General features: G+C 31.4%; 1 protein-coding gene across 2 annotated transcripts in view; it reads left to right on the forward strand.

Annotated features, from left to right (window-relative positions):
- The first annotated feature begins 109 nt into the window (after window positions 1-109).
- The window catches only part of LOC127727093 (glycogen debranching enzyme-like), a 49,455-nt gene continuing 25,201 nt past the window's right edge, over window positions 110-24,363 (forward strand). The window contains exons 1-15 of one of the 2 annotated variants that reach the window (XM_052234504.1): window positions 110-230; window positions 5,390-5,493; window positions 5,736-5,958; window positions 7,383-7,959; window positions 8,690-8,798; window positions 11,894-12,011; window positions 12,801-13,013; window positions 15,351-15,490; window positions 16,423-16,610; window positions 17,087-17,210; window positions 17,951-18,114; window positions 18,683-18,784; window positions 19,834-19,986; window positions 21,365-21,515; window positions 22,884-23,109. In XM_052234504.1, coding sequence (XP_052090464.1) covers window positions 5,412-5,493; window positions 5,736-5,958; window positions 7,383-7,959; window positions 8,690-8,798; window positions 11,894-12,011; window positions 12,801-13,013; window positions 15,351-15,490; window positions 16,423-16,610; window positions 17,087-17,210; window positions 17,951-18,114; window positions 18,683-18,784; window positions 19,834-19,986; window positions 21,365-21,515; window positions 22,884-23,109 — 2,570 coding nt within the window. In that variant the 5' untranslated portion in view covers window positions 110-230; window positions 5,390-5,411. The remainder of the gene's footprint in view (window positions 231-5,389; window positions 5,494-5,735; window positions 5,959-7,382; window positions 7,960-8,689; window positions 8,799-11,893; window positions 12,012-12,800; window positions 13,014-15,350; window positions 15,491-16,422; window positions 16,611-17,086; window positions 17,211-17,950; window positions 18,115-18,682; window positions 18,785-19,833; window positions 19,987-21,364; window positions 21,516-22,883; window positions 23,110-24,363) is intronic. The other variant, XM_052234505.1, reaches the window with a different exon arrangement.

The following is a 24,363-nucleotide window of genomic DNA, read 5'->3' on the forward strand; positions in this document are numbered from 1 at the left end:
GCCTAAAAAAAGTTACAGATAAAAATTAATTATTGGAAATAACAATTTACAAATAGATCTTCTCCTTAGGATTACCTGTCCATTATTTTCGAATTAAATCAGACGACCTTGAAGCTGAGGGTTAACAGGTCAAAGCTAGGTCAGCTTTGGCAGACGAATTTATCAAAGTGAGGAAAACTTGGTGACAAACCAACTTCCCTATGTACACATGATAATGTAAGGACAATTTTGTGAGTATTTTCCAGAGGGTATCTCTACTGTTGCCAGTGTTGTGCAATACTCTGCTACAAAAAAAGATATATACTTTTTGAGGGATAATTTCTGCAGTACCCGACCTTTTGGCTTTGCAGTTTTTTTTGTGTTTCCAAACATGCATGAAACTGACATGGATGTAATTTTATATTGACATTCTTGTAAACACACTTATGATGCATTAGCTTGTAGCATCATTGACCTTCAACAAACCTGCACATTATTTCTACATACCACAAACAGATAGAGCCTGTAAATAGCTATTTGTTAGTGGATGTATATTAAATAGGCACTGGCTACGGTTACATTGAAAAAAAGTTATTGTTACATTGGAGACTAATTGCAGGATCGCAGGGTTGGGTAAGGAACCAATTAATTACGAATGTAACAATAATATTTGTGTCTACAGTAACGTTGTGCTATTGTTATGTTAATGCACTTCAATAATAATAATAATAATAATAATAATAATAAATAATTATTATTAGTATTATTATTACGATGATTATCGAGTATCAAAGAATTAAGCAATAAAACTATACCAAGACACGAATATTATTATTACATTCGTAATTAATCAGTTCCTTATCCAACCCTGCATTCCTGCAATTAGTCTCCAATGTAACAATAACTTTTTTATTATTGTTACATTGCAATGTAACCGTAGCCAGTGCCTAAAAATATTGTGCACTGTTCATTTACGTGTTATAAAAGAGGTGAGTGGAAACAAATACAATTTGAATTAAAAATAAAGTTTACTGTTTACTGTTTAGCAGTTGTTTATTTCCCAAACTTTGTCCTACACTGAGTCAAGATATTGTAATTGAGATTAAATTGCTTAATTACTTCCACTTCATTTTTAACTCGGGTGGATAGTTGTCTCATTGCCATTGGCAAGCATACCACATCTCCTCATTTTTATATTACAACTGAATAACGCCCTATGGAAAAATTAAAAAAGAGATCCCCTCAGCCTGTGATGGGATATTGCTTCCCTTGTGAGTAGGTACTTTGCCAGCCGTAAGCAGTTGAGCTAGGGAAGCACTTCTTTAGCTCAGTCATTAGGGCACTGACTTCGAACACAGAAGACCCAGGTTCAATTCCTAGAGACAATGTGATTTTCTAATAAGAATCATGCTCTCCAGTTACATTTGGTGCCCAACTAATAAACCCACAGTGCTTCCCTTGCATAGTACATGTAGATACATGACAAGATGTAAGCGGTAGAGCTAGGGAAGGGAATAACTCTAGCTCAGTCGGTTTAAGTGCTCACTTTGAACAATGAGGTCCTGGGTTTCAAGTCCCAGAGGAGACCATGAGAATTTCTAGTAAGAATCATTCTCTCCTGTTACACCCTATGCAATAAACCTAGACATCCCATAAGTCCAACACCTGATTGGTCTGACACCCTCTAGTCCAGCACACAATGTTCTGACAATGGTATAATTCTTTGATTTCAATACATTATTGAATTTATATTATATCTACATATTAATAATAATTTGTATTTTCTGTCAAGAGTGAGCCAATGTTTGGATTCATCTGTCCCCCTCCCCCTCAACAACAAAAATAAAACAGTAAATAGGCATGGTATTACCAGTTCAGTTAATATACTCAAGACAGGTTCACATACCACATCAATTCTGAATTGTATATACATGTATTGTCTTCAGAGTATATATTAACTGTACAGGTAATGCCATGCCTTAGTTGTTTTGTTTTTGGTTGTTTTGTTGGTTTTTTTTTTTGGGGGGGGGGGGGGGGGGGGGGGGGGCTAGCTATAAAGAAGAAGAATCCAATCATAGGTCCACTAAGGCATTAAACAAAAACATAGATTTAAGGCATCAAGTTCTTATAAATCTTTCCTGTTGTGTCTGCCTGCAATAGTTTAAAGAAGAAATATCCTAAGAAATATTTCAATGACATCTATAGATAAATAACATATATTTAGAATAATTTATAAGACACTTGAAGTTGGACTGTTCCAAAGTAAATACTTAAAAAGCTCATGTGCAAGGATTTTTTTTTAGCAGGAACATAAATGCAAGCCTGGAAAACAACTTTCAAGTTATCATGGTTATTGTATGCTTTTTATACGCCCGTCAATTTTTGACGGGACGTATTATGGTATACAAATGTCCGGTGTCTGTCTGTCTGTCTGTCCGGCGTAAATGTAAGCGTACTTTCATTCCGCCGTGTATTCATTCCGGGTAACTGTTTTTCACTAGAGAATATTGGATGTAAATAGTTTGAAAGCGTCGATCTTGATATCGTTGTTTTGTTGATATTAGACCGGTTTATTGTTTACATAAATAAATGGGTTAAAATTAAAATGATTTTCAAGGAACCAGTTTAATTAATCTGAGTCAATCTAGTAAATAATATTGATGATAATGAGGAGGATGTTTTTATAACTCAAAATACTTTATCAATGATCAGGACATTGAACATGATATAAACCAAATTTAAAGAGCAGATTTGTTCTTACACAAAGTTTCAATTATAGAGGCATCCTTTGATATTGACAGAAGATATGATTTTATATCCAAGTCGACCGAAACGCAAATATACAGAAAAACTTTGGCAATCCAGTAAAAATAAATATTACAATTAGTGACAATTTAAAAGCATATGATTTGATAGATTTGCATAGAAAAATTATTTAAATCTTATTCGTTAATAAGCATTATTGTGTTTATATTGTGCGTTCAAAATGAGTACTAATCACTTCATCAATGAATGGATCTAAAGCACTGGTGTAATTAATCCCGGTATAAAATAACTAGTGCAATCATTCCGGTACAAAATCACTAGTGTAATCATTCCTTGTTTAAAAACACTTGTGTGAACATTCCTTGGATGAAAACTCTCCACTTTTTACATAAATCAACTATGCAAGTTTCAAATACACTAAAAACTATAAAGCCACATTTTATATATATTTCCCCTTCAAAAAAAACCTTTTTAGAACCTTATAATGACTGGTGGATGATTTACACTGGACCCGGATAGAAAAACCTAGTGATTTTTCGTTGGTGGATAAAAATCACTGGGGATTTTCTTCCGCCGGATAAAGTACACTGGCGGAATCAAACCACTGTTACATAAACATGTCGCACCATAACTTGAGAATGACTTATCCAAATTTCATGAAACTTAACATAGTTGTTTCTTAGTCAAACGATCTGTATACTTTTTGGTGAAAATAAGATTAAAACTTTTTGAGTTACGGGACTTAGTAACTAAAACAGGTGTGTTTTTTTTTTCACATCTGTATCTCAAAAACAATTTATGATTATTGCTTAAAACTTTACACACTTCTTAGTTATATTAATCTTAAGATCTGTATACTTTTTGGTGATGATTCAAAATTTTATTTTAGAGATATTTAGTATTTTGTTAAAAAAGGGGGAGGGGGTTTCACATGTCACGCCGTATCTCAAAAAAAGTTTATGATTATTGCTTAAAACTTTACACACTTCTTAGTTATATTAACCTTAAGATCTGTATTCTTTTTGGTGATGATTCAAAATTTTATTTTTGAGTTATTGAGTATTTTGTAAAAAAAGGGGAGGGGTTTTTCACATGTCGCGCATTATCTCAAAAACGATTTATGATTATTGCTTAAAATTTTACACACTTCTTAGTTATATTAATCTAAAGATCTGTATACTTTTTGGTTTTGATTCAAAATTTTATTTTTGAGATATTGATTTTTTTTTTTTAAAGGGGGGTTTTCACATGTCACGCCGTATCTCAAAAGCGATTTATGATTATTGCTTAAAATTTTACACACTTCTTAGTTATATTAATCTTAAGATCTGTATACTTTTTGGTTTTGATTCAAAATTTTATTTTAGAGATATTGAGTTTTTTGTAAAAAAAAAAAGGGGGTTTTTGCATGTCACGCCGTATGTCAGAAACTATTTATGCTTATTGCATAAAAATTCACACACAAGACGACGGGCGTATCATGCGCTCATGGCGCAGCTGTTTATTTATTCTTTCCAAGAAATATGGCCAGTAAAGTGAAGTACAGGATTACATTAGTTTCGAAAATAGTTTAGGCAGGTAAAACAAATTTATTTTGCAAAAATGGTTGATACACAGACATTAAAGGGGAATAATCTGGACTAAACAGTACTTAACCAAAACCCAAGTATTTGGGACAAATAAGGCATTTAACAAATGTTTAAATTAGGATAGGTTAAGGAATCTTAAATAAGATCAAACATTTATTGTTCCTTTGCTTATAATGGGTCACAACCATAAAATTCCACTTTTTTTCTACTATTGCAAATTCTTAAAAAAGTTTGACCTCAAGTACAACTACAAGTTGAAGTAGAAGTTTTATTTCCACATCCCCATTGTTTTTAGAAATTTTTATTTAGTCCCCTGTTTGTAAATTTTATAATGTTGAACCCTCAATAGATACAATGTAGGTCAACATGTAACCTATAACTAGGACAGATTTTAAAGGCCCCTTATGAATTCAATAAATTGAAGTTATACTTTGTACAAAACTTTTACTTCAAGTTCAAAAATAGGAAACTGGACGTGTGTTGCCTTTAGTGTTCTATTTTTGTTCAATTGTTGGACAGATTTTTAGAATGAAAGAGAATGATACATGCAATCAGCTGACCTTTATTACTTTAATTTAATAACATTTGTCATTTGCACTGAAATCTATGACCTACAAATTGTACAATATATAAATCATGGAGAGAGGGCTCATTGAAGATTCAGTTCCTTAAAAGAGATATTTACTTTTACAGTCATCTATCAAAAATTTATAAAAAAAACTTTAAAAGGTTGCATTGTAGCAAGCAAATTTTTGATACAGTTTTACTCAAAGGCCTTTTAAAGGAATTGTGACATATCCTTTCCTCTCAAAAGATGTGCTGTATATAGTGTTAATAAATATTCTGAAAATGCTGGACATTTGATCCATGTTTGTATTTCTCCTTGTGTTCATTGAACTATGAGTTCCTTCTGTTGACTTTCTTATTCTTCAGACTATGAGCCGTCCATCCTACCTCTAAATATCAGGTAACACATTGATTGTTTTTGCAACCTAATTTACAGATTACTTTTATATATTACAGAGTATTTAAAACAGTATTTGCAACTTTTGTAGGCAATAGTGGGGAATAGAAGAAATGATGGCTGTGAACCAGTCACGTGTACTGACACTTCATGGTGGAGAAAACAATGAGTTTAAACTTTACAGACTTGAGAAAGGTATGTTCTTTATATTTAAATTTTGTGATGACAGCATGTTATAAAGTGAAACATATTCTAATATAACTTAAGTTAGTCTGGTAAGTATATTTAACCAAATTCATATAAAATGCAAAAGCACAAAGATAGAAATTTTGTTTTTATCATGCACTAAAATATTTTGAATTTATTACAGAATATTAATAACAAATTAACTGTTAAATTACTATGAAGGGAACTTAATTTTCTATTTTATGTTATAGGTTGGACTCTTCGGTTTGTCTTGGGTCCGTCACTTCATGCCAGTCCAGTTCGGGTATTCTGTAATCATCCACAAGATAAACATACAAAATATGACCGAGATACATACTATGAAGTATATTGGAAGAATTATACTGGTTCTAAGATAGACAGATATGATGTAGTAGCAGATGTACACATTTACATTGCTGGATCCTTTAACTACTATTTTACAGTGGATGACAGGTCAGTGATGTTAAAATTATAAATGCTTGGAGTAAGAATTGGATATTATCAAATGTAGGCAGAAAATGGGAGTTTTATAAATTCTCAGAATGTTCTCATTTCAAAGGACATAGTACGAATTAGAAGAATATTTACAAAAAGTTTCTCTCTAGGATGATAATGTAATATGTGCAGCTCTTGTTCCAGTCAACGTTTAAGATTATTACAATATATTGTAAGCCAAGGTAGATTTTACAATGCATTCAATACAGCATATATCTCCATTGCCAAATCAAGAATTGAAAAAAAGTTTATTTGTATAGTTTTATATTCTTTCATCAATCCTTTGTAAAGAACTTGAAGTGTTACAGTAATAGCTTTATTTGGTCCCTAAAACTGGCAAAAATTCTAAATTTTAGTAAAGGTTGTATATGGTAACTAATTCATGAAAGTATAGTTTTAAAAAAATATAGATAAAAGAATATTATATATACGACCTAATAAGAAAATACTTGTGCTATGTTAAAGTCAGAGTAATGTCCTCTGTATAAACCAGCCAAAATTTTTTAAATTATTGAATTATTTTTCTACCTACCTACCCTAATTCTTTTAAGCATACCTTATTTGTTAAGGCATAACCTATAGTGATAATATCATTATGACATTGTAATAAAGGTCAAGTATTTTTAAAAAAGTTATAATTGTTAAATTTTTGCTCAATTCATATTTAGTAAAGATTCTTAGATCTGATAAATTTATCTTTGCTTGAAATATTTTGCTGATCAATGAATTTGAAAGATGGTTTCTGACAGCATCGGGAAGGTAACAGCAAAGCTTCTTCACAGAACAGGGTACAATATAGTACAACAGTATTTTTGATAAGAAATGTGAAATCCATCCTGTGTAGAACAAATTGCCATATTTTCAAATGCTAGTGAAAATATGATCTGCTTAATAATATTCCCAGTTATGAAGTAACATGCATATTAAAATAAGCCATACACATGATATTGATACATAGTATGTGTGGCTAATGAAAGATTCCCTCTAGCAATAACACAGAGTAAACTTTGTATATTTATACCTGAAAGTTTACACATTTAACAGCCAATACTTCACTTATAAAAGAGTTGATGTGCAGATGATGACTGAAAGCTCCAATTCCAATATCTATAAAAATAAGAAGATGTGGTATGATTGCTAATGAGACAACTCTCCACAAGAGACCAAATGACACAGAAATTAACCACTATAGGTCACTGTACGTCTTTCAACAATGAGTAAAACCCATACCTAGTTCAGCAACTATATTCGCAACAAGTATGAAAATGATGACATGCTTATGAATATTGTAAATTCAAGTTCTCGGGTGACTTTGACATTTTCAACATTTGCTATGAAATTTATTATTGTATTATTATTTAATATAATGATTATAATTATAGTGATTCTAGGAAATCTCCATCAGGACAAGGCTACTTTTTGGTTGATCCAACTTTATCATTTGGTACTGAAGATGATGACGATGAAGAAGATGAGATCAGCATGGACTGTATACAGTGTCAGTCTATACTTACAAAATTACTTGGACCATTCCCTGAATGGGAAGCAAAATTATATGCTGCCAAAATGTCTGGCTATAACATGATCCATTTTACACCATTACAAGAATTAGGAGAATCTAATTCAGCCTACTCCATACGGGACCAGCGCCACTTAAGTCCTGTGTATAATAATGGTGGAAAACAGTATACATACAAAGATGTTAACCATTTAGTCCAGAAGATGTCAAAGGAATGGAAAGTTCTGTCTTTGACAGACTTGGTCTTTAATCATACTGCCACAGATACACCATGGATTCTAGATCATCCAGAATGTGTTTACAATCTAAAGAACTCTCCACATCTCAAACCTGCTTACCTTGTAGATAGAATCTTTTACCATTTCAATGTAGAAGTAGCCGATGGCAAATGGAAACATAATGGGATTCCCATAGAAATTACCACTGAAGAACATTTACAGGTATCTAACAATTATCAGCTATGACAATATTTTTTGTAGTTCCCCTGGTTCTTTAAGGGTCATGTGAGCTAAAGCCATCACTTGGTGTACATCCCTATCAGAATTTTTATGCCCCTGACATAGGCAATGGGGACATTAAGTGTTACCCTTTAAGTTTAACCTGTATTTGAATAAAAATAAGGTGCAAACGTGTACTATGCGAACTTGTTATGGGAGTGAATGGACCTGATACCTATAATTGATATGTGACTAAGTGCTAAACACAAAAACTTTTCAAAATACTGACCTCTGTTGTGAAAATAAGGAGTTCTATGAAAAACAAATAAAAAAATAAACTGAGTTTCCTTTTTAAGCAGGACAACAGATTCAAAGCTAACTTAACAGTGTTTAAAACATTGTTTGATCAACAGACTGATCTCAAAGTTGAGCTCTGACAAAACATTGACAAGTCAGATATGTTAAGCTCAGTTTTCTTAGAATGTATTGATATTTAAACTGCATCAGAGGAAGTTTATATTGTCTACCAAAACGTTTTTCGTAGTGGCACAAATATATATAGCTACCAGAGTATGTTTCTTTCTTTATTTATCTGTCCTGTAAACTACAGACTAATGCCCTAATTTCAAGGTCATGCATAAAAATTCCTTAAATATAATGGATCCACATCAAAACCAGTCAAAACTTTTAAGACTACTAGTCATTTAGCTATATAAAAATGATTACTTTTCAGATAATTTATGAAGTCTTATCTAAAGAAGTATTTCCAATGCAGAAACTGCACCAGTTTTACAGTATTGATGTAGAGGAATGTTTGAAACAATTCAAATATGCTATTGAAGGTATACTATTTTCAAAGTTCTGCACATTTTTTTACCACGGGTTGTGGTGCAGTTGCACCAAAGTTGAGTCCAACATTTTCATGACATATTGTTTATTTAATAATAATCAGAAAGTACAAAGTAACAAATTGTTTTCTCAATTTTTTAACCTACAGTCAAATCTGTATATAAAGGTCACCCTTTAAATTTTATGCCTTCCTATTCTGATATTGCTATTATGTTTTTCGTTTTCTAACCAAGTACATTCCCTTACTTGTTGATTGTTTTTTTAATGTAATTTGGAATATTTCACATGCAGGTAAAAAAAACCACTTTTTTTTACTTTTCATTTTTTATTGAAATCTGTACATTTGTTAGTATGGAAAAACATCGAATACCGGTACCTTATCCTGGCCTCGTTAAAGTTAGTAATAGAACATGTAAATAATATGTAGTATTTGTTAGTTCATTTTACAAAACATTATATCAGCTGTAGTTACTAAATATAATACCACATTTCTAGGTATAAATTATGCATTTAAAAAGAAAATATAACATAATAGAATGTTCAAAAGAAGGACCACAAATAAAAGTATGATCAAAATAGAATAATTATTTTAACAAACATACAGATATTCTAAGTTTTATTGTTTAAGAATGGGAATTTTGTAAAAAAAATAAGTAAATTTAAATAGATAAAAAAAGAAAATTTGAAAAAAAATAAAATAAGTATAATGTTCTGATGAATATTTTTTAGTTTAGTTAACAAGTCAACATTTCATCATGTTATTCACATATAAATTATAATAGGACTTTAATTACAATTCGAACAAATGATTAAATTGAATCCACAATTTGTAGAAACTCTCAAGTTTATTGTTTTTTACTGCTATACACTTCTCTAGATTATAAAGATCTTTTAATATTTTCTTCACAGTATGTATTGATAAATCTTTCTGGAAATATCTTGTTATATAAATATATTGTTTAAGACACAGAAAAATCAGATTTGAAATTTCACCCTTGTATACATGTGAGACATCACCAAACAAAAAATTCTTGTTGGTGAAGGAGATACTTATACCATTAGATAACAACCATATATCTATTTCTTCAATAAAATTCTGGACATTTTCACAATTCCATAGTACATGTTCTATAGTTTCTATTTCTTCCTTGCAAAAACTACATAATTGACTATTAATTACTTTAATTTTACACAAAAATTTGTTTGTAGCTAATATCCTATGATTTATTCTAAATTGTAACTGTTGTAATTTTGTGTTATTAGTTACAGAAAATGGGAGTTTGAAAATTTCTCTCTATTCTAATTCATTAAGTTCCAAAATTTCATTCCACTTTTTCTGCCCATTAGGAACCACTTTAGGTATTAATATCCAATATATAACTTTAGTTCCCTTTTTTATACGCCCGTCAAAATTTTGACGGGACGTATTATGGTATACAAATGTCGTCTGTCCGTCTGTATGTAAGGGGTAAACATGTCAAACCGTAACTTGAGAACGAATTATCCAAATTTCATGAAACTTAATATAGTTTTTTCTTATGATGGTCAAATGATCTGTATACTTTTTGGTGAAATAAGATTAAAACTTTTTGAGTTACGGGACTTAGTAACTAAAACAGGTGTGTGTTTTTTTTTCACATGTCGCGCCATATCTCAAAAACAATTTATGATTATTGCTTAAAACTTTACACACTTCTTAGTTATATTAATCTTAAGATCTGTATACTTTTGATGATGATTCAAAATTCTATTTTTGAGTTATTGAGTATTTTGTAAAAAAAGGGGGAGGGGTTTTTCACATGTCGCGCCATATCTCAAAAACGATTTATGATTATTGCTTAAAATTTTACACACGTCTTAATTATATTAATCTAAAGATCTCTGTACTTTTTGGTTTTGATTCAAAATTTTATTTTAGAGATATTGATTATTTTTTTTTAAAAAGGGGGGTTTTCACATGTCGCGCCGTATCTCAAAAACGATTTATGATTATTGCTTAAAATTTTACACACGTCTTAATTATATTAATCTGAAGATCTCTATACTTTTTGGTTTTGATTCAAAATTTTATTCTAGAGATATTGAGTTTTTTGTAAAAAAAAAAGGGGTTTTCGCATGTCGCGCTGTATGTCAGAACATATTTATGATTATTGCATAAAAATTCACACACAAGACATCGGGCGTATCATGCGCTCATGGCGCAGCTGTTTATTCTTTTTAAAATGGTTTGAACAAAAGAGGGAATAAAAGGTTCTGTGTGCTTATAATCTCCCCCTGAATACAACTTCCTTATCTGATTTAATGCTGATATTCTTATTGATCCATAATGGACAAGAAAGAAAAAATTCCCATCTAGAATTTATATCTTTATCTACAAAATATTGCCATTCTTTAAATACATCAATCCAAATTTTTTTTTTGATATTTAAAATAGTGTTTGTTGTGTAACTATTTCCTAGTTTGAACAATGTCTCTTTATCTACATTTGTAAATAAAATGTTTAATCATTTACAATTAGAACTAAAAAATTTCTTATCCATGTACATTTTAAAGCTATCATAAATAAATTAATGTTTATCATCTTTAAACCACCATTCATATAATCCATATGTAACACTTCTTTTTCTTTTTTTACTCTATGAACTGGTGAGTTCCACAAAAAATAATAAATAGCATCATTGATTTTCTTAATCATCTTAGCATTTGGGTTTGGTTATGTTAAAAAGAGATGATTTAGTAAAGGAAAAATACGAGTTTTAACCACTGATATTTTTCCAATAACTGTTTAGTTTCTTTTAGACCATGTTTAAAAAAAAAAACCAAATAAACACTTTTAAGCCAAAATATAATCTTCATAAATGCTCAGATACTGAAAGAAAGTTTTCAAATTTTTCAGCTATGACTTCAAATCATTTTGCCTCCTTTTGATTTAGCTGTTATGATGTCAGGAAAAAATGGTCATGCCAAAAGGTACTTCATAGAAGAAGTTTTTTTGGCATTACATTTAATAAGAGCAAACTTTTCTTACATATATTGACAACTCATACACCAGGTGCTCATGGGGAAATTATCATTTTTTTTTCTGTAGAAAACAGATTTATATCGTCATCAAAACCAGTTTTAGAGATAATTCAAGATAAAGAATTCCGTCGTAATAAATGTTGCATAGACTTAGACACAGCATTAAGACTGTATAATACAGATAGGTAAGATAATTGTATTAAGTTTTAAGTAACATAGGTAATGTTTTGTCTTTGATAATTATACTTTATGCATCTTTAACATTGTTCAAATGTTAAGTTTTCTGGAAAATGCTTGTGATAGATCTTTCATTGTTTGTATATTGTTGAATTAGCATCCATGCATTTAATCTTAACGAAGAATGATAGCTCAGTAATATTTGTTATGCTGTGATACATTCATGTATCCAGGTAAAAACAAAATATTTTCCCCTGCCTCTAAGTTTTGTTTCAGTGATTCGGATCTTTGCATTGTTGAATGTAAAATTCTGTAATTAGATGTACTGATGAAGAAAAACTTATGAAAGATTATTGATACCTAGAATGACATTTTATAAGCATCTGAAAATCCTATTTTGAAAAAGATTTTTAGAACTAACTCTTAGTCATACTCCACTTCATTTATTATTTTTTTTTTTTAATAAAGCATATTGTATTTAAAGTTTCTGATTATGGGAGTATGAGAATTACTCACAACCATGTATGTGGAATGTATTGCATGTCAATCTGATTACTGATTTTGTTATTGCTGAAAGACGCCAGACATATCTGTGTGATACTTGTTTAGTTATTATTTTTTTTGTCTTTCTGGTGATAAATCTTTGAAAACCATAAAGGTCTTCAATCAAAGGTAATTTTGGTTGAAGGAAATGATTCTGGCCTTCCTTTTCAGTTGAATGGTCTGTGTATTAAACTTTTGTCTAATGGGGTGATTTAATACATCTTTTTATTCCTTTATATATGTGCTTCCTGTAGACCTGGTGTGTACAGTCGTCAAGAAAGAATTGATCAGTGTTGCAAAGAACTAAGACGCAGACTAAATGAATTGGCTACTGAAAAAGAAAACATGGTCATAGGCCATATTGGAAAAGCATTAGAGAACTTTATTGCAAATGCTAGATACAGATATGTGACTGATGATGGTCCCAAACTAGGAAAAGTTACAGTTAAGGAGCCATTGATGTTTAAGTATGTCATAGTTTTTGACTTTTTGCTAAAATTCATAAACATGAAATAATTACAATGTAATGTACCATATTACTGCTCTTGGCATCTGTCATCATAATCTGTTTTTAAATTTTTGAACAAACTGTATCTTCTGAAATCACTGGACCAATTTCAACTAAATTTTGTCTGAATGATTCTAATATAAAGTTTGTAAGTTTTTTCTCCACCAACCAACCAATCAGCTTACCAGTATGAACAAAATATGAAATAGAACAAAATGGTTAAATGCATTAGATTGTCTAATACAGTGATGTAGCTAATCGTCGGACCTGTTGGACCTAGGGGGCAGAAATTTAGAGGGTCCGACAAATGACGTCTTTGTGTCAGACCCTATGACCGGCAAATATTTTTACTGTTTGGGGCCATCAAAATTGAAATTTCTGTCGATCCTGGTTACTTGGCTTCCAAGTCAATAATAAAAAAATGAAAACCATTGAAAACCAACAGTTCTAATGACACATTTATTGCGGGTAATAAGGTAAACATGCTGATGTAAACAGATTTCGATCTTTTCTACATTTACCCAACTAACACAAGTCATGTGATCATAGTTATTTTCGTATTTCTCAGGATTTATCTTTACACATAGCAGTAAATGAAAACGAAAGTAAATTTCCGGTAACAATATTGAATAGAAGCATGTTTCAGCTTCTTTTTGATAGGTCAGGGATAACTCAGACTCAGCAAGTGTTATCAGAATGCATCCCTCGGACACACGGTTCATGCAATGGCATGTCCAGACAGAAAACCATGCGTCCATGGCGCGAATACGTGCCTTAGCAAGAACATTGATAGTACGAGAAACACGGGTTTCGTCTCCATATGACGAATCAGTTTTGCATGAATTAAAACAGTTGGAACAATTGATGGCAAAATCAATTATGTAGTTGAAAACCATTGAAAAGCGAAAAATTCTTTTTAGGGTTAACTAATGACCAGATTTATATAAATAAAATAATCAAAAACTAGTATTATAATTCAGGGAAAGTCTATACTATAGAAAGTCCCTGTATAATTTTAATTTTCTAAGAATAATTTTTTCATTTTAGTTAATGACTGTGAATACACATATTTGTTTTGACGGAAATGTAGCTTGCCACTGTCTTTGTTTTTGATCAAATTGTTTTTATGCCTACAAATATAACAACTATCCATATAGTTACTGGACAGTCATCTTATTCACTCTTATTGGCAAGTGTAGTACAACATTCTCATTTATTAATTTGAAGTTACAGGATAATTTAAATTGAATGTGGTCTCAGTCATTAAACCATCCCAAGGTCATATCCTTATTTGACCTAGTCGTTCTAGTCAAGGTTTTAAGGCGTATCTTAATCGAACTTGGAACTAATTATTATTTTTCAAAATAAGTAGGTCTAGCAAACAGTTGATAGGACTGGCAAAGCTGTCTTGCATGCATGACCCAATGTCTGACAGGAAAAAAAAAATATATCTGCACCTCTCCTAATACTTTGAACTTATGATAAATAGAAAAAGTCTTGACAGGATAAGAATGTTCAAAATGTCTAGATTTACCAGTACCTAACATCCTTGTCTATTGACTAATTGACAGTTTTTGACCAATTGAAACCTGTTTGTCTATTATTATAGGAGAAACTATAAGCAGTAAAAATGATAAGCAATACAAGTTCTCCAATGTAATTATGATGAAACCATTAGTTAACTGGTAATTAGTGTTTGGATTATTTAAACAAAAATAGAAATGATCAGTGATACAGGATCTTCTAATGAATTAATGTGACCGAAACCATCAATTGACTACTAACAGGAGTTATTGCTTTTAAATGTGGATTTTGTAACTTTTTATTTTTAACTTTTATTTAAAGCTACCATATTATTATATAGTGATTTCTATTATTAATCGAGTATCATTTAGGTATTCATTACTTGGTGCTACCAGGCAATACTCCAGAACTCATCTAATTTTAATTTTACCAGTAGTTTTTATTTTTATTGAAAGACCTTCACCTTCAAAACTTGGTCTGTCATAAAACATGGCCTTCGTGACTTACAATATGAAAATGCAAATGATCATATTATATCTCTGAATCTGTATTTGATAGGGAAAACCTGATGGGGTCAAAAATTCTCAGAAAGTCCAAATCTGCTACAATTCATGATTCCTTGATTGCTCTGTTTATGAACAAATTTTTATCTTTTTCATTCAACTATCCAATTATGAATAAATTAGAAAAAAAAAATCTATTTTATTCAACCAACAATCATTATCAGATCAAGGAAAAGTAATGATGAATAATTTTAATGTTTCATTGACAGTTATTTTGTACAACCAACAACACACCAAGGAACATTGGATTTTGAAGAGAGTACAATGTATGGTGATGGAGCTGCCCATATAATGGCAGTAAATGGTTGGGTAATGGGGGATGATCCCCTTAAAAACTTTGCTGAACCAGGTTAGTTCTCATATAATGGCAGTAAATGGTTAGGTAATGGGGGATGATCCCCTTAAAAACTTTGCTGAGCTAGGTACAATGTATGGGGATGGAGCTGCTCATATAATGGCAGTTATTGGTTGGGTAATGGGGGATTATCCCCTTAGAAACTTTGCTGAGCCAGGTTAGTTCTCACATTATGGCAGTTAATGGTTGGGTAATTGGGGATGATCCCCTAAAAAACTTTGCTGAGTCAGGTTAGTTTCTCTGCTTAACTCACAATAAAGAATTGTTATACATTTTCATGCTATAAGCAAAACCCTCTTTTAACTTGCAGAAAATGTACCTGACATTTTAGTTGTTGAAGTTCACAGAAAGTGAATTGAGTCTTGAAGAGTAGTCAGAGCATTTAGATTTGCACTTTGTTGTATGATTGCTTCATGTTATGTGGTCCCTAAATAGTTTCAAGACTAAAACACTTTAGCCATGGATCCAGAAATTTCATACATACTGAAAAGAGATAAGTCAAGCTAAAAGGTACTTTCCAGTCAAGTCTACTCTCAGGATTATAACTTAAAACACCTTGAACCCAAAATCTACAAACTTTACAATCTTGCCAAAGATTAAGATCATTTTGAGGATGGAATATGACACTGTCAAAGGTTTTATCAGATAATATTTTGCAAATGAATTACCGTTAGTGCTTATTCATTTATTTCTGTGGGTATTAATTTTTTACAGATTGAGGAAATATAGAATTTTCATGGATACTTGATTTCAAGGTTTTGCCAAAGTTTTTATACAAGCCTATAGGAAATTTACACTCCATGGAATACTTAAATTCACTGTTCACCTATCTCAATGCAATCCACAAAAATTGATACTCAACAAACAATAATGAATCCATAGTATCACTTACTATTTCCTAAATGTTGAATTGTTTGTATTTTCAGGTAGAGATGTATACTTAAGGAGAGAGCTAATAGCTTGGGGAGATAGTGTTAAATTAAGGTTTGGAGAAAAGCCAGAAGAATGTCCCTTCTTATGGGATCTTATGAAGAACTATGCTGAAACAACAGCTAGAATATTTCATGGTGTTAGATTAGACAACTGTCATAGTACTCCATTACATGTTGCTGCAGTAAGTGGAGATAGTAGATTTAATTTCTTTTTGACAGTTAGGTTGAATAATTTCAATGATTTATAAAATGATTTTCATCATGAAATTGCACCTACTACTTTTGATCTTCGTCCAGGGCTTTGACAGTCCACTCTTTCCATTACTGCTTATATTATTTGGAGATGATAGGTGATACTCATCTTGGAAGACCTACAGATGTTTTTGATGAATTGAAGCAGTATTATTGATGTGCCAGTGATGGTCATCAGAAGTTATGTTGATATCATTTAAGAATAACCATATTTTTAGATTCCAATTTAAGTAGCTGCCTACATCATGTATGATGCTGTAAACAGTAGAATAGTTTCTTAAGTATTGAAATTTAAGAAATAGCTACTAATATATGCATCATATTATCATGCAGTCTTTAACAGGCTAGATGTTAATTAAGTTTCAGTGTATACTTGCTTTTATTTTAATAAACCTGTATTTTATAGTATATGATTGATGCTGCTAGGAAGGTGAGACCTGATTTGTATGTTGTAGCAGAGCTCTTTACTGGACATGAAGATCTGGATAATTTATTTATGAACAAACTTGGCATCAATTCACTTATTAGAGGTAAGGATATGATAAATGTTTTTAATAAATGAAAGTGGGATAAGAAACCAAGGGACAGTAAAAACGATAAGTTGAACAAAAACAGACAACACCATGGCCAAAGGAAAAATGACAAAAGCCAAACCACAGTCCTCACACCAAAAACACTTCTGAAAATTGAGCTTATGAACCCCATTTAAGAACCGGTGGAGAACTAAAGTGCTTGTGATAGGTCAGCCATCCTTGTGTCCATGTATTCACAAGTCTACTTTTCCCATTACCTCTTTGGAAGTTATAGGATAATCAGATAATTAACTGTAATTTTTTTCAGTTGGTAAGTGAAATTAAATATTTTTTTGTGTTATGATGTTGCAAATCTAATTAGCTTATACAATAGAACAATGTTTTTTTTAGGGATAGTTGAGTATTTCTTTCTTTCATATATGTAAGTGTGTATCTATTGAGCCTGTAATTGATAGAGGTAAATTATAACTTGTTACAAGACTGTAGCTTGCCAGTGTCATCATTTTATTACCTGTAATGCCTCACTTAATTTTGTATGATGTTTAAACTTTTGAGAATAATTCTTATATGATGGTTACTTCCCACTAAGAGGTGTTATCTTATTATTCTTCCCCACATGATATCTTAGGAAGTTCATCTAAATATTGAAATATAACATGAGTTAGCTTATTGTAAAAATATGAATGTTTAACACCGCTATGCAGTTATGCAGTTCTAATTCAATTTTTATTTTCCAGAGTCTCTGAATGCTGGAAATGCACATGAACAAGGTAGATTAATACATAGATATGGAGGTCATGCAGTGGGTTCTTTTAATCAACCTAGATTACGACCTTTATTACCAACAACAGCACATGCTTTATTGTTTGATCAAACTCATGATAACAAGAGTCCTATTGAGGTAACCATATTTCAAGTAGTATACGTTTAAAATGTTTTTTTCTCCTTTAGTTGTCAGAGGCAAATCAGTTTAACTTTTTGAATTAGTCATCCAATACATAAAATACAAGCCATAGTTTTTTTTTCTGATTTACTGCTTGTATATTTTAGATAAACAACAATTGTATAAGATAGTCGTGTGATGTCAGTTACTATCAATCATTGCCAAAACATGTGTAATGAGAATTTAAATGATATGCAAAACTTTTCTCAGAAACACACATCATTTTAATGCATATATCAATATCCTTTTCCTCATATGATGTTCCCATTTCAATGATATCAGCTAAAGTTTGGTAGTCAATACTATATGTATATAACCAGACTGTAACCCTATATTAAACCCTAATCTGAAAGTATATGTTACCCGAAAGTAAAAAATCACCAAAATTCTAAAATATGTACACTCAGTAAAATGGAATTTTAATTCACTGAATAAATTTTTGAAATGAAAATACAGTAATTATAATTTGAAAACAAAATGGGATAATTAAGAACATATATAATCTGATTTGTAAACTTTATTGTAGTTGAGATCTCCATATGACAGTTTTCCTAGTGCTGCCTTAGTTTGTATGGCATGTTGTGCTGTAGGAAGTAATCGAGGATATGATCAGCTTGTTCCTCATCATGTAAGGATACTATGTTTTCCTGTTTATGAAATCTATTATTTTATGCTAGATGATATATATAAGTGTTTCCAGTAGGAAGTAAAATTTCAAGGATTAATTTATTATTAAGATCCTGTATTTACAAAGTGATCAAAGATATGTCATAAGAATAGTAGTGAAAATTTAATGATTTATTTAATCCTTTCCTATTTGTTAGTATTTTTTTTTACATCAATAACATGGTATTAGTTAAATACAAAATATTAAACAATAACCAATGTCTATAATTAGTGTGATCAATTTGTAACTTAAACATATAAGTCAAGTTTCATTTTCACTATATAAATGTTTAATTGATACAGTTCTTTGTTTTATGTTGAGGTGTACTTTCTGAGAGCCAAAAAAAATAACTGATAAATAAATAAATGTATTTTATATATGTTGTGTACAAGTTGTAATGTTGTACAAATTATAATTTGTACAGATTTTTTGTACAAGTTATCAGTGTTTTATGAACTGCTTAACACTAATGGATGATGCAAACACACAGTCTTTTGTTTCGCATATTTCTGTCTTATTTCCAGAACTACATGATACAGTCTAATACTGAGCCTTGATACAAAAATATTATAAGAACACAAAAACACTTTTTATGGATATGATTTTGTTATAAGGAGAAAAATATAATTAGAATTTAAACCATTCAGGTGTCCTTATTTCCAGTTTGATGACAAGGAGAGTAGAACTAATTGTTACGTTGAAGTATATAAATTTAAATATAAGACATTAAATTGATACATTTAAAAAGATAAACTTTTATCAGCTGGTACAAAAAGGTATGTGTCAAAAAACTTATAACTTGTACAAAAACCCTGTACAAATTATAATTTGTACAAACTTACATCTTGTACACAACATATATATTGATCCTGGTAAATATTTTATGTTGAAGTAACAGATTTTATTCTGAATCTTTTACTTTAATGATTAAAACAAGAAATTTGTTTAAGATTGTTTTCATTATGATGCTTTACTTGAACTACACAGAATAAAGACTGTTTTCTCTGTAGATCAATGTAGTGACAGAAGAAAGGAACTATATGGCCTGGACATCTGATGAGTTTCCTGGTAGACCATTTATGAATAAGAATTTTGGTATTACAGCAGGAAAGAAAATACTCAATGAACTTCACTTCAAACTTGGTTATGAGAAGTATTCAGAGGTAGCAAATATTGACTCAGTAACTGCCAGTATTCCTTTGTTAATTTATGTTGATCATTGTCATTTTGCTTAGTTTCTTCTGTTACCTATTCTAACATCGGACTCTGACTTCTTTAAGACTATGAGTTTTATATGAATGTTTTATTTATTTTCAAAATAAGGGTTTTGACCCCGATTTTTATGATTCACTGAAAATGGAAATGTGATAATATGAGCGAGATATGGTGTCCTATTGACACATATTCTTTGTTTATACTTAAAATGCCATTAATCCTTTTTACCAGTTATCTCGAGTTTGTTAAAATATATCAAGTTCATGATTTATGATTGTATATGAAACATAAATGGAAATATGGTGATATAACAAAATACTTCTGCAAGATGGGATATAAAAACATGAAACAGATTCTAACATTAGCAAACTTACAACCTTGTATAAAAGAGCAAAATTCTAGATACCAGTACTGTCAACACTTGGAAGCTTGAACTGGTAATAAACATTTGCAAGATTAATAATAATTAAAAACCAATTGTTCAAAAATTAAATGTGGAAAGACCTTCAATTGTTTAAATAATTGATAAGAATCTACTTCCGGTTTATTCAAAGTTACTTTTGGTGTCCAATCATAGGTTTCTTCATACTGATTCCAAAAATATATGTTTTCTATATACTTTTGTCTGAAATAAGGGAGATAATTTGCTACTTCCAATTTATTGGAGGTCACTTCCTATCTTATATGATAGCGTTATATTCACTGATTCCTAAAATATAGTTTCTATATTCTTTTGTCTGAAATAAGTGAGATATTTAGCTATTTCCGGTTTATTGAAGTCACTTATGGTCTCAAATGATAGGTTTATGTATGCCTATTAAAATAAATATATGGTTTTTAGGTACTTTTCAATGACAAAAAGTGTAAAAATGGCTACTTCCGGTTTACTCAAGGTCACTTCAGGTTGACATTTTTCAAGGTCATATGTCACCCAACATTTTGCAAAAGACATTATGGCTTTATCAATTACCAAGTTGAAATAATAATCAATTAACCTCAATTAAAACATTTCAGGGGCAATACCTCCTATAAGGTGTATCATATCTTCATCACAATAAAGCAAGCATTTTGCACTTGTTCTTCTATATATATATCATTAAAAGTGTCTGAGGAGATCATTTAACAAGTAAAAGTCAAAATTGAGAACATGACCGTGACCTTTGATCTTGACCTCAATTTGTAAGTTAAGGCTCAAGGACCTAAAATAAAAAATCCCTACATCTATTCGGCGTACGGTTTTTGACATTCAAAAACATACCACCAAATTAAATTGTTGAAGGTAGAACAATATTAGGGTTATTGACTAATTTTTGTTATATTTTTCAGGTGTATGTTGACAATTTACGAGATGATGTTGTAGCAGTTACAAGGCATAATCCAAATAACCATGATTCTGTAGTACTAGTTGCTAGAACAGCCTTCCAACACCCACAAGATCCAAATGGAACAGGCTATATAAAGCCTATAGTAGTTCAGGGTACTGATATTTTTACTTTAAGGAATAATATATGGGAGTCCACTTTTAATCAGATATTTATTGTAAGAAAAAAAGCCTTGAGGAAAACTCATTGGAACAAAGCTGGCTCTCCAATAATAGGTCATATTAGAATGGAAAAGAAGGGAAATATTGCAGATGGGCCTTTTCTATGACAAACACTTGCAATAAGATCATTTAATATGATGTATATATTTGGTTATATTTATGCCCAAAATTAAAGGAATACTAGTTTGTTTTTCATTTCTGATCTCCGTCTGAAATGTTTCTTGAATGCCTCCAATGATCGGCCAGTATGATGTAAACGTTTGGATGCATTGATATGTTAAAAAAAAATTTCACAAAACAGGAATATGAATTAGAGGATTTATATCTCTCTAAAAAGTAGAATGATGAAACACATACTTTTATTCCATATTTTAATGATGTTAAATCTGACTCCATGTTTTTGGGAAAGTACCAAATTTCTAATGTCTAAAACACCTCTGGTTAGTACTAAGGTGGGATGGCATTTTGCAAGACAAAATATCTTGGATAGTCAATGTCTTCTTCCAGTTGCTGTAAAATCTTCCCACTCTTAGCTACTAGATTTATGATTAATTTGCAAATGTCCTAAGATTGCATGAAATATTTGTCACTGTCGAGTAAGAAAATAGCAATAAATTATTAGATAAATTGTGATGGCAATGGCTTCATATTGTAAAAATGCTGTAACACACAATAAACAAGTTGGATGTTAACAGTCTGAAATATATGTTTTGTGCAATCACAATTTATCCTATGAAAATGAAGAAAAATGGTAAAGTAGATTTAGAATCATACATGATTTATTTCAACAGTGCTGTTGTTGTTAGAGGTACCATTGTAAGGAAGAAGTTTTTTTTAGCAAATATAAGCAAATTTCAGGAATATTTATCTGAATATTAATTGACAGGGAGCATATATGTCATATAAAATATTTTTGACAGGGAAAAGATAAACACAATTCCTGTGTATCTATTTTTGTTGGCAAAGATTGTGCTTTATATTATTTCTCAACATGTATTAGTCAAACAGTCAGGATTTTGTGTAATTTGATAATTTTACTTAACTTACTGATTCCATGGCAATATATCCGATGAAAAGGAAAATGTTTTACAAAAGTTCAATGTTTCAAAATTCATTTGATTTGACGGTCAATTTGATCCAAGATCTTCTGCTATAACATCATATCTTACTTCAATGTTCAATTAATTGTTAAAGTTATAATCACATTTATGTTCTATCACTAACTGATTTTAAGCTGGACTTGGGGTCCATGTTGATAGATTTTCTGTGTTACTAGTAATTATATTGAAATGTTTGTTACAGGGAAAGTAAAGGAAGTGTTGTTTGAAGGAAGAGTTCTGGAAGCTAAAGAATTCACATATGTCAAAGATTCTGAATACATAAATGGCTTGCCTAATTATTACCTGGAAATGAAACAGAACTTTGATCCTAAAGAAACAAAAATGGTTGATATTACCTTGTCAGAAAGTGGAGAAACTACACAAATATCATTTAAAGAATTTACACCTGGAAGTGTTGTAATTATTCAGTAGGTATTTCAAATTATCTTTTGGATGAAGGCATTGTTACCATTTCTGGATACAATGAATTAGACTTGTCAGGAAAAATGTGTTAAAATGTTAAGACATTGGTGAAACTTACTTATTATTTTCAAGGAGATTAGTTTTATAAGCTTAAGTTGGCCTATAGTTATGAATTATAAAAAGTTATAGCATGTTTTGCAAGTTTAGGAAATTGGTTGAATTGTTATACTTCAAATGAAAGATGTCTAATGAGTATTTTTCTTATATCCCATTGTTTTCAATTAAAATAGAAAAGGAAATGATGCATTAAGGGTAAACCACTGTCCCATGTTAGGGGAGGGTTGATCACTCTCACACATGTTAAACCCTGTCACATTGTTAGGGGAGGGTTGAGCACTCTCACACATGTTAAACCCTGTCACATTGTTAGGGGAGGGTTGAGCACTCTCACACATGTTAAACCCTGTCACATGTTAGGGGAGGGTTGAGCACTCTCACACATGTTAAACCACTGTCCCATGTTAGGGGAGGGTTGAGCACTCTCACACATGTTAAACCCTGTCACATGTTAGGGGAGGGTTGAGCACTCTCACACATGTTAAACCCTGTCCCATGTTAGGGGAGGGTTGATCACTCTCACACATGTTAAACCCTGTCACATGTTAGGGGAGGGTTGAGCACTCTCACACATGTTAAACCCTGTCCCATGTTAGGGGAGGGTTGATCACTCTCACACATGTTAAACCCTGTCACATGTTAGGGGAGGGTTGAGCACTCTCACACATGTTAAACCACTGTCCCATGTTAGGGGAGGGTTGAGCACTCTCACACATGTTAAACCCTGTCCCATGTTAGGGGAGGGTTGAGCACTCTCACACATGTTAAACCCTGTCCCATGTTAGGGGAGGGTTGAGCACTCTCACACATGTTAAACCCTGTCCCATGTTAGGGGAGGGTTGAGCACTCTCACACATGTTAAACCCTGTCACATGTTAGGGGAGGGTTGCGCACTCTCACACATGTTAAACCCTGTCCCATGTTAGGGGAGGGTTGAGCACTCTCACACATGTTAAACCCTGTCCCATGTTAGGGGAGGGTTGAGCACTCACACACATGTTAAACCCTGTCCCATGTTTGGGGAGGGTTGAGCACTCTCACACATGTTTAACCCTGTCCCATGTTAGGGGAGGGTTGAGCACTCACACACATGTTAAACCCTGTCCCATGTTAGGGGAGGGTTGAGCACTCTCACACATGTT

The sequence above is a fragment of the Mytilus californianus genome, unplaced genomic scaffold (genome assembly GCF_021869535.1).
Source record: "Mytilus californianus isolate M0D057914Y unplaced genomic scaffold, xbMytCali1.0.p SCAF_19, whole genome shotgun sequence".
Classification (NCBI taxonomy): domain Eukaryota; kingdom Metazoa; phylum Mollusca; class Bivalvia; order Mytilida; family Mytilidae; genus Mytilus; species Mytilus californianus.